The sequence below is a fragment of the Bradysia coprophila genome, assembly GCF_014529535.1.
Source record: "Bradysia coprophila strain Holo2 chromosome IV unlocalized genomic scaffold, BU_Bcop_v1 contig_144, whole genome shotgun sequence".
In the NCBI taxonomy this organism is placed as follows: domain Eukaryota; kingdom Metazoa; phylum Arthropoda; class Insecta; order Diptera; family Sciaridae; genus Bradysia; species Bradysia coprophila.
The window spans coordinates 1,857,716-1,870,241 of NW_023503373.1; the positions used below are offsets into that span (position 1 = coordinate 1,857,716).

Below are 12,526 nucleotides of genomic sequence, written 5' to 3' on the forward strand. Positions count from 1 at the left end.
TTTCCATTTTCATCCGTTGCACATGAGAGAAGTGCATTGGTATCATGTTGAGATACCCACATTGTTTTCGTGTTTCTTTTTCGTTTTTTAGAGTTCACTTGAACTACAACACATTTTTCTCTGCTTGCATATTTGTCGCCATAAAACTGCTGCATTGACCTAGATTTTTAATTTTCTTTCTTTTCGATTTTGTTTTCATTCAACTATTCCAGTGAAATTTTATGCGACTCTGTCATTACTTTATAGAAATCGCAATCAATGTAATGAACATCTTGCTGCTCACTTAGGTTTTATTTCGACTTTTCATCGGAAAAATATTTTGGAAATTAATCATTGCTTTCGAGTGAAATTACACGACGAAAAAAATGCATTAAAGTTATATTTTTGTGCCGGGACTATTTTCAATCGGGATGTGCGCAAGCGCCATAATTGAATCTATGATTGCACTTGCACTTGAGTTACGTGGTACAGTCTCGTGCATTTCAATACGGTTTTCATTTTTGTGATTAAATAATATCATTAGGTGCAATGGCTTCGATTTGCATTTCGCTGAAAGTGTTCCGACGAATTTTAGTGTTGTTGTGTGTATGTGCTTGTGTGTGTAGTAGAATGAGATCTTCAGCTTAGTGCAGGTTATTAAAGGAATAGAAAAGAAAAACTTTCACCGTCCTGGGTCAATGTAAATTTTGTCGTCAAACAAATATTTGTCAACGAATGTGAGAGAAGTAGTTTTGGAAATAGAATTCACAGAATGCAACAAAGGGAAACAACGTCGTTACTATTCTTAGCGTGACGTCATTTACGAATGAGGTTCTATTTTCAGCGAATTGACTTTGTTGAATAATCTGTAAATTCTCATTTAATGACATTCTCAATTATTCTCTGCAGACTTATCAAATTTAAAAAAAAAAACTTCTTCGCAAAGATAAACCAGCCTTTTCTGTTCCTAAAATGACTCAATCGGCCGGCATGTGGTATTCCTTTTTCAGAAGTAAATCATCCTCTTAATCCATTCCGGTTTTGTTCTTTTCGTTTAGACTCCCTTAGTAGAGGATTTTCTCAAACAAAAACTGAATGTTTTTTGAGATCATCATTTGTGACAAGTAGAAGCAATCCAACAAATGTTCCAATTTAACCACTTTTCTGTCGGACGTTTTTTTTTGTAAACATATAAATAAAATGGATGTCGACCAAATTGCTACTTGTGAGACAGTAATTTATTTATTTCCCATTAAGTGACACTGCGACATACCATTTCGAAATTAAATATTCACAACGACGATATATACTTGCACTTGATATATGTTGTTTTATGTGTTTTCTGTTACTGCATCCAACAATTTCCAGTGCAATCGTTTTGGTAGCCTTTTCGCACCAGACATATTTTGCACGGTACACATTGGATATTTCATTTAGTGAGTTAGTCTTTTTTTGTGTTGTATGTTAAAAACTGATACATCTCAGGGTTGCACATTCATAAATCTTTTTAAATAACAAAATAAATCTTCACTTTGCCTTGAGATAGTTCGAATGTGCAGATATATTGTGTATTTCTCTTACTACTCACAATATATTTTGCTCAATCTGTGTATGACTTTGGAAAGAGTTAAGGAAGAAACGATCAATTTATTTCTGTACACATATATCTCCCCTCAGAAAACCAATCTTACATACAGAACATAACACCAAAGCTAATACATTTTTATCTTGTTTATAAGACACGAAAGTCCCATAAATAAGCTCAAAATTCTTATCTATATTTTATGTGGTCTATGTTGGATATTTGAAGTAATCCCAGTGAATTTATTGTGATTGCACCTCTCAAACAATTCATTCCAATTAAATTATTGGTTTTCTGTGAAAATGCATTGAACAGATTTTCTTTCGGAAAAGTTTTAAAAATAAATTTTCTTTTATTTTTCAGAAATGGATAGAATGTGTTAATGAAAGTAGTTAAGGAGCTAAAAACACTTTGTGTCAATCATCAAAATGGTCAAATACAAAGTCTAATCGACGAAACATTGTGTAATAAACATTGTGTCAGTGCAACAGTTACAATTTAAAGAAAAAGAAAAAAAACAATTTTTGAAAACGAAAATACTCGTACCAATTACAAAAAAAGACAATTTGTGTCATGTTTCGTTTAAATACATCAAATCCGGCTGTGACCGGAGTATCACATGGCCATTCCCAAGTCATTACCCAACAACAAACGCATCACATACCTCAACAAAATGCACCAGCTCACCAACAGCATTCGACACATCAACAGCATTCACATCAACCGTTGGGTAGCGTGTTGAGTCAGTTGGATGCAATTAGTGTGAGTGGTAGTAATGGGCCCAGTGACAATAGCATTCTCATAAATGAGACGATATTGACGGCTGTTAAGGCTGAGCCAATGCACGATACAGCCTCAACCAGCTCAACTATCACCAATGGACATGTCATTTATACACCAATAAAGCGACCTAGATTGGAAGGGTGAGTTTAATTTAATTTCATTGTCGGCTAATATTATGTTTTAAAGTGTAATTAAATATCGTTGTCAGGGATGGTTAGACTGTTTAAAAAAAACGAGGATGTTCGTGTAGTCATTGACATAAATTTCCACAATCAATAAGAAGGGTATTACCGATCCGAGTTTAATAGATTAATATTAGTTTGATTGAATAACTGATTACTTTGCCGGAATCCAGATATCAAGCGTTACACACTAGTAGTTTGTTTGACCAAAATCCATTTCATTTGTCATATTTCCTAATAATCTGTTAGCGAAAATGGTATTAATGACTGAGCATTAAATGTTAACCAATAAATTTAAGATAATTAAAATTTTGCAGACAGCAAACGTATGATGGAATAATCCTTAAATCTCTTACTTCAGTTGTTTAGGCTAATTTAAAAAAATCTTTACTTCATTCGTTTAAAATACGTTTTGCTTAATAAGAGAATTTTTAAAGTTAGCCAGAGATCACCGTTTATTTTTGTAGCTAAACGATTACTAGAAGTTTCTAAGAAATTTTAGAGAAGACAACAAATGCAATTTGATGATCTGGATTTTAAATACATTAGGAGATTTAAGACTTGTTATATTCTTAATTAACATATTTTTAACCTTTATAATACTAACAAATTTTGTCTTTCTCTCTAGTAACGATGACTGGCTATCCTCACCTAGTCCCGGTAGTGTACCCAGTTCAGCACCGCCACTCAGTCCGTCACCAGGCTCACAGAGCCACAACTACAATACAACAATGTCGAATGGTTATTCATCACCAATGTCAAATGGAAGTTACGATCCATACAGTCCGAATGGCAAAATAGGTGAGTGCAATGTTCTCCATATTAAACAATAGTCAAGGTCAATACGATATTTGTACAAGACAAAGTCGGCGTGTGCACACCGTAACAAGATAGGAATAAAACGCTGGTTTTAGATATATGTAATTGAATGTTCCTTTTCAATCAAATAACAAACAGCAAAAATTCTTCTTTTTTATTATAAATACAAATGTGGAATTGTGTTCTGTGTAGTATTGCTAAGTCTCGATGAAGTTATACACGTAAACGCTTGTTTGCCGAGTGCTTAACAACATTTCAATATTATTTTTATATTTTAATTTTTCTTATTCGCAATTTCAAGATACTAATCAAACAAGACAAGCAATTTATTTTCGTTTTGCAATGATTTTTGTTTTCATTATTTCTTTTTTGACTAAAACCTGAACATGGATATCGTCGAAGTCTCTCTTTAGCTTAGTGTATTTCTTTCATTGGCAAAAAAACAAACTTTCCGTTTATTCAATAAGTTTTGTGTATTGTCTGTTAACACAACCAACCAACGAACCATTCATAAATTCAACTATTCATTTCTGCTACACTCATAAAATTAAGACATGCAGCGCCATCGTCTTGACGTTAGCCATAAATTTTCTTATTAACAAAATGTAAGTTACTCTACTCATCAACAGATGGTTCATTAATCGAAATATAAAGCAATGTATGAAAACAACATATATATTATGTATGCAAGCTAAGCTAAGACGTCAATAAATTTAACTATAGTGTGTGGTGCAGACTTGTACAAAAATGTTATAGGAGTTAAATATGCGTTGGAAGTTGGGTATGAACTGAATGTTAGTACAGTAGTGAAACGTCGTCGCCTGCATACACATACTGGTCTATGTGTTTATGGAATTTGAATTTTTGTTTTAATGAATTTTACCGTTTTTTTAATGAGAGATTTTTTTACAAAAGAGATTTCGATTTTTGCAGTATGTCTTACAGATGACGTTATTGATGTTTGGCTTAGTAGTGATATAGATTTTAGTTTCTAGATAGATTCTGGATGGAAAACTTACTTTGAAATTAGTTGTTAGTTTGCCTACGGGCGAAGAAAGCTTATCGCGATATAATAAACCAAATATGTTACTCTTTTTTATATGCCAAATCTTGTACTTCATTTGATTGAACATCACTTCTGCTATATAATAGAACGCTAGGTAGAGTTCATCGTCTATTTTTATAGTGCTTATCGATGTCGGTAACAGATGATTTCATGAATTGTTATAATAACAATCCGACGATTTGATTTTTTTTTTGTTCGATTGTTACTTTCCATACAACAAATTCAAATTTCTTGTGTAGCTTATATACATCACTAAATGCGTCAAATGACTTTCTACTGGTAGATCAAAGATACTCAGTAGCGTAATGTACGTACGGGTATTTTCAAGTTTACGCAGTTTCTGGTATAAACTTAGCTTTCGCTTTGTTTTCATATACACAACAAAAAATTATTCATTTATTCTAAAATAGTTGCATTGCTATGATGGCAATGCCGCCGTCCGCATAGTCTGGCATTTTAATTTATTTATTTAAAAAAAAAAAGAAAAAGAAAAATGAAGTCGATATGTGCTATAGAGCCGACTGCATACCCATCACGCTATAAACTTCGTATGTACATAACATAAAGTTTTTATACAAAATGCAAACATATTTGATTATGCCTGTGTATACATACGAGTGTATAAACAAAAATGTATGTATACTTTTCACACACACGATCGATTCGATTTTTTTCACGAAAAACTTTCTTCAACTTCTTGTGTTTATTTTGATGTTCTGTTTCATTTATAAAACATTTTGATACGTCTAACATGTCTACTGGAAAAGCTTTTTCAAGGCATCGTAAAACGGTTAAAGGAAAAATTGCTTAAAGGTGTTTCTCTCGAAGATGTATTTTAATTTTCATTCGTTCTAGTAAATTGCATGTATGTACTATGAAATGATGCAAAAACAGTGGAACCTCTGTAGGTAGAACTGAATGTATGTAATTTCATTTTCAGACATGAACATTTAAAATGCTCTTGGCAATTCGCTTAGAGACGTAGACTAAACATAGCCAGTTGATGGAAATATTTTTACATTTATTGCTAAGCGCTGAATGATAATTTACTTCATCATTTTGCTTTTATTGTATATTTGAGAATACTTGAGAATACAAAAAATATTGTTTTTAATTAAATTGGAGAATTTTCTTTTAAAAAAAATTAAATGAAAATTAGTTCCATGAATAAATGAGACACTTGTCCTCTAAGGACCAGAAGTTCAATGACTGTGAAAACTTTTGAAATCTAAAAAAATGGTCGAAAACGTTGCATACTAATAGATTGAGTTCGTAGACATATTTTTTGTCTTTGGGCCTCATGTGCTGCCACCTTATTCAGCTTAGTGTAATACGGAGGGATAAGAATAAAAGGTTTTGCATAAAAAGACCTAATTTCTACGCCATGCCAATTACACAAAGTTAGTACTAACTTTTATGCCAGTGTTCTTCGCATAATTTTCTTACAGCGGTAAACAAATGACACGGTAAATTTTGCTTTCCTGTAAAGCACACTCTGACACCTTGATCACAAGAAAACTTGCAATTTTCGTTTTCGTCTTTGCTTTGCATGAAGGTTTCTTTCAACATGGGAATAACAGTTACAACAATTTTGATTGTCCTTTTATGTCATATTTTTGGTAATTTAATTCCATTAAAAATCTTTCAAATGAATTTTGAGTGTTTTTAGGACTTTTAAGAATTTTACAGAATTAAGTTACCAAAAGTAGTCCTGACTTGGAAGGTAAGAATATTTTCATTAAAATAGTGTTGAATCTGTGGTTGTTGCTCTTGGACTAGGTACACTCTACACTTAAATTGCTAAACACGATTCTCATCCTATAATTAAAATTGAATCTATCTTACGCTATCTACAATGAATATTCAAACAACAATAAACGAAAGTAGTCTAAACAGGTTTTTTGCTCGATTTTTTGCTCATTAAATGTACATAAACAGAAATATATGTGTTGTGCTCAGACACGGCTACAATTTTAACTCGCAATACACATTTAAAAACTACATTATCCCATTGTTTGGATTTCTATAATTTCTGTAATTTGTACAACTTACCATGTAGAGAAATAACTTCTTTTCGATTTTCTCAGCCAATCGCATAGTTGTTTTAATCATCTTTTTCTATGCTAAATTCAAGTTCTTCGTCTTTAGGTTGTGTGAGTGGCTATAAATAAATTGTTTGCTATTTCTTGCGCTTTTTTCCCTTCTACTCTTTCTGCACCGAATAGAATCCGCAAAGAATAAATTTGTAACAAAACCAAGAGCATTTTATGTTTGTGGGGAAATGTTATTCTAGATTGGGAGAGAAGTTCAGTCATTATGACTATCAAGGTTAAATTTAAAATGCTTGAATGAGTCTCGTGACTCTTGTTTTGTGTAGTTGTGACGGTTGAGAGCAGATCAAGCGTTACACATTTCCACCCATTTTACTGTTTGTGGTGTCTTGCCGTATTGTTTTTATAATGCATTAAACTAAAATACCTCGTTTCTATATCAACATTTTTTGTTTGCACTCTGACTGTAGTGCAGTTATAGTTTTAAATTACTAATATTACTGCTCTCTTAACCATTTAAGCAAAACGTAACGATGAAATTTCTGAGAATTGTCTCATTCATTCATTGTAACGTTTATCAACTTCACTGAATCCTGTGGACATAGCTTGGAAATAACAATCTCTTACCCACAACCACTATCCTTAATTAAATTTAAAAATGAATCTGCCAACAAAAATTAATTAATTGAACGAAAAACGTTTATTTCTTCGTTTCTCCGCAAGACAGGTGGATTACACTAAAAGATATTTTCAGTTACATTATTGTGCTTGACTTTGTAAACCTACACATATTGGTTTTAAATCAAATTAATAATTTATTCGTAAGATGATAAATCTTTGTCAAAGTCACTCATTCGGATTGTATTTGCAAGTGGAGGCGGAGAGATTTGTTTGAGTTTTTTTTTTTGTAATGAATAAATCCCATTCGTCTGCGCTTGCAAGCCGTTTAAGTAGATAATCGGTAAATTAACATATGTCTCATTAACTTTTGACAGATGATTGTCTGCATGATTGAAATTCCTTGCTCTTGTTTTTATTAATTGATTGAAGTTGTGTCAATTAGTTCTTCTGGTAATGTTGAGTAATCGAAGTAGGAATGAAAGAGAGTACTGGTACGGACATCTACTCGTTTTTTTTATTAATTCTGTGGAAGGTAGTTACGAAAATACTCGGTGAATCTAGAAGACATATTAAATCAAACATATACCAAATTTCAATTATTTGCATAGTTAATCATGAATGACTCTTTCACTTGATGAGCATATCAAAGCCTTCATTTCAACAGGACAGTATAGATACGTTACTTTTTAAATTCGTAGATTTGGGATTGCAATTTGTTAATGTATTGCAATTTATGATCATTGAATGTGCTACTGTTAAAGCCAACATATGAACAAAAATAGCCATCATGGTAACATACTAAAACATAGATTTAAAGAATGTCTAGAGCAAAAAGGTGTCACTAAGTTCTATTGGTCACAAGAGGTTCATAGAAAAAACGCAATTTTTCCGTCACGTTTTATTTGTTTCTCTAAAACGACAATAGGTCGGAAGTTACTTTATTGTTTTTGTGGCCTTTTTAGTTGTTTAGATTACATTCGGAAGACATGGAAGAGAAACCAGGATTAAAGAATTATCGGGAATTTAACTCCCTAAAATAGTCCCTGATAGAAAATCTTTTACTTCATTTATTTGAACATACAAATTTCATACGGTCTATCAGCCAGAGTTTATCGTTTTATTTTTGTCGCCTCTGTTGATAACAAATGCGGCAACCGTTTCTAGAGTTCTCACAGTTTTTTTTTTCTATTTTTAACAATTTAATTACTTTTCTAATGACTGATGTGATCTCTCCAAATTTTACAACCGCCAACTTTTTAACAGAAATTGGAAGTAAGGTGCATAATCCGATTAATGAAAAACATTTCGATTAAAATCGCGAAATTAATTGCATTGACATTGTGTCTTTCCCATAAGTGAATCCCATATTTACACTAGAATTGCAATGAAATCATAATCGCATTAACAAGATTAAAGACATGATTAGAATAATTTTATTTTTCCCATGCAAGTGTGCATTTGTTTCAATAAAATAATGCTCATTTCCACATGCTAACACATCGTTCGTTGCTAAGAACACAGCAGAAACGTTAAGAATTTTCAGGGTGTGGTAGGCATTGATTGAGATGTGTGTGAAGTGGGTGATGTTTTATTGCCAATTAATTAAATAGAAACATACAATGAAATTTGATCTGATATTTCAAGGTAAAAACGGCGATTATAAAAAAAATAATAATAAGGAAACGTTTGTGCGTCTCCATATTGTGATAATTCGAATTTAAAAACTTTTCACCGATTCATTCATTGAAACACATTTTTAAATGAAAACCTATTATAGCCGAACTACTCATCCATAACAAATGGATAGAAAAAAAATTTCATTAGCTGCACAGACGTTGCAACTTTTCAACCTACAACAATCGAGTCTAAATGATCAATTATCGATTATGTCTCGAATGTTGTTTTTTTTGTTCATTTTCATCAGTTGTTCACTCAGCCGGAAACCCATCCAAGCGAAAACCGAAACCAAAAGTATCACAAACATATGTTTTTCTCTACCTATTGCGGATCGTACACCAACATAACATAAATTCATTCACAATTTAAACCGCACCAAGACCTCAATATTGACATTGAAATATTTTTTGCATTCTTCCATTATCGCCAAAATGAATTAACATATTGCATTATGCTATTTTCATTACATTAACAACAACAAAATGAAATGCTTCGGCCAAAATATATAATTTCATAAGTGTGTTGTGTGTACATTGGGTTTACTTTACTCGGTCGTATGTTTCACTTCAATGACATTTTTGTGTTGGTTATTAGGTTGCAATTGGGGTAGGGCATTGCCAAACACAAAACTTCTATGTAAGTTATTACGCGACGGCGACATGAAGAGTGTATTTCATTATGTTGGTCCCTTCTGGCATTGTTTTCGAATATCCAGGACTACCTTAACATTGCATGTAACGAGGTTTTATACAAATTTTTTTCTTTCTCATCGCGCTTGTTCTTTTATTTTGTTTTTCCTTGCTTTTGAAAAATTATTTTTATATGAAGCAGACCCGGTTTTAAGGTTTCCCATATTATTTTCGGTACATTCTTCGATGTGACACTCAGAAAAGTGACATTAAATATTCGATTCGGGCTAGTAAATAAATTTATTCTTGTTTGTGGTTATTAGGGTGGAAATTTATTACGCTAGAATGGAATAATTTATTATAATTCTTGTTTTCGTTCGAATTTGTTTGTAATCATGGGTGTGAGGTTTGCGTCAGGGCATATATAGAGACATCATGTTAATGACTGTGCTAAATAATTTGTGCGGTAATCGGGAACAATAAATTTACATTAAATGTTTTCGTGAAGCAATATTTGCGTTTATATCACTTCTCCATTAAGTACATCCAAACAATGGAAAGATGTACCTGTCCAAGTACGACAAAACATTTCACAAACACTTTGGCGAAGTAGGGGACGGAAAGAGTGGGTGCAGTTCAAAATATGCAGAAAAAATCATTCATGGACGTTTTCCATTGAACAACCCCTTAGGGCTTAGTCTTAGTGTAATTAAAATCGAAATTAAACAATGAATACGATGACCTTAAATCATCATAAAATCCAATAGCAATTTAGAGAAAAATCGCAGTCGTTAAGAGCTTATCTACGATTCTCGTGAGTGTTTCTAAATATGCACGGTCTTTTACAGGGAATTAAGTATAAATGCGATAGATAAATTATACTAAAATGTAAATAGGACTCGCATCGCAATCATTATTATGTTACCGTACGTTCCAATAATATTATCCACATCTAATACAAACGCTGAGCCATAAGTTCATAAAGAAATAGCAGGTGGCACGTATTATGTTTTTCTGTAGTAAATTAATGCAATTCGGTACCCTGCGGGTGAGCTACGTTTTTAATTTACAATTTTTATCATATCCGATATTCGTCTGGGAATTTTACGCATTCTATGAGATTCGATTATGTATTTTAGTGATTAAACTGCTGCTTGGCTGTTTACTTCAAAAATATATCTGCGAGTTTTCAGTATACCAACCAACATATTGGTGGAAATAGGAGTTCAGACAACAAATTTAAAATAAAGGATGGTTAATGTTGATGTACTTGGCGAAGCAATCAATTTAATTGATGCAACAAAACTGAATAATTCTACCAGGTACGCACTTCCAATAATAAGTTCTGTCAGATATTTTGAGTATCCTATCCTATCCAATGGAAAACTTCTGAGTGCCGCGACACAACAATTCTATATAAAATGTAATGTGAATAAACAAATATTGTCTCGACAATTCGACATTTGCAGACAAGATATCAAACAAAACATCAATAAAAATACATTTTGCACAAGTGGGCAAAAAGTCAATGATATTTTTCCCATTTGTATATTCGGCATAATAACATCATTCACTGTAGTGCGTGTGAAGTCAAAGTGTCTCGGTGCGTGTGACTATTCAACTCGTATCCACATGTGAAGTTGTATAACGAACATGTGTGGCTATTTTTAATTTGGTGTTAGTAGTTTTGTTGTAAACTTGAACTTGAATTTTTTTTTGTGATACGCAAAAAAATATGCTCGCAATGTGTTGTGTGTTTCTTCGCGGTGTATATAATTTGGTTTGTTTGTACATAACAGCCCGAAAAAAATTCATTGATTCGCACACTATATCGTTGTGTTATCTTTAAAGTTCTTCTTTGTTGATAGCGACTCTGCAAAGTAATTCTATTGTTCAGTGTGCGGCTCTAACGAAATTTCATAGGGAATCCGATTTTTGTGTGTGACTAATCAAACAGCCAAAAAAAAGTTAATTAAAATTTATTTTCAATAAAATTTTATTTTTAAAGCCAGCACAATGCGCACGCAAACTGACGATAGACGAAGATAAAATTGTTTGAAAGAGAAAAAAATGTTTTCATTTTCTACACTACGATGTATATACGTTCGCTTAAATATTTTTAGGCAAAAAGCTTATTTTTTCGTACTTGAAAAGACCTTGAAATATACAAAATAAATTGTCTATTTTGAGATGCACTAAGTAAAATTCTCGTGGAGTGGATTGACCGAAAATGTTTGCGAAAAAATGTGTGCTACTCTACACAGACGAATTTTGTTATCGTCACAAATTTTTGCACATGTGGAAAAGAGTTTTTTTTTTATACAGACAGATAACGTAGGTACGTATTGTACACCATTGTCGCGGTTGATTTATTATCAAAATATCTTATGAGATTAGCGGTTTTAGGCACATGAAAAACATGAACGTTAAATGCATTATCAATTGCATGTCATATTAGTGGATATTCAACTCCTCCAACATGAGTTCATAAATGTAAGCATTTAATGGGATAATATTTTGCTCGTTTCTTATTAACGATTTTTATGGCACCATAAAGTCAGTCTTGACGTACTTTTAGGCATCAGTTGCTTTATTAACATTTCCAGACAAATCAGAATCATATTTCTTGCCACATTTCTGTTCAAGACGTAATAACCATCCGCTTATTTTATCTCTACATCTCTTCAACGCAGTCGAATTGAACATACAAAGGAATGATTTTAAAATTTTATATTCCGAAAATGCATCCTTTCATTCATTCAATTTTCCATAAATTGAATATGCTGCTAAATGTGCACATAAAATCATTTAACTTCTTTGAAGTCATGTTATCTTTTAGATTTACATAATGCCGCAATTATGGCAAAAACTGGTAGCGTGCACCACTTCAAAGTTTGCATGAAATGGAATATGGGAAAAATACTTTTCATATGGATAAGAGATAGTTATGGAAATTGTTTTTTTTTCCTGGTAAATTTAAGTTAACTTTGAACTGCTTCCTCTGGGTTTGAGCTCGGTGGTTGTTAAACATTTGATTTAATTTAAATATGAGATTGCGTGGCTTTAGTGGATGAGACCTGTATTTCACTTATATTATCGTGCAAAGATGGTGTAACTTGTGACGATATTATAGAGGA

General features: G+C 32.3%; 1 protein-coding gene across 2 annotated transcripts in view; it reads left to right on the top strand.

Annotated features, from left to right (window-relative positions):
- Positions 1 to 12,526, top strand: part of LOC119071184 (ecdysone receptor) — a 106,575-nt gene that overhangs the window by 44,511 nt on the left and 49,538 nt on the right. For both annotated transcript variants that reach the window (XM_037175956.1, XM_037175955.1), the window contains exons 4-5: positions 1,925 to 2,484; positions 3,155 to 3,327. In XM_037175956.1, coding sequence (XP_037031851.1) covers positions 2,135 to 2,484; positions 3,155 to 3,327 — 523 coding nt within the window. In that variant the 5' untranslated portion in view covers positions 1,925 to 2,134. The remainder of the gene's footprint in view (positions 1 to 1,924; positions 2,485 to 3,154; positions 3,328 to 12,526) is intronic.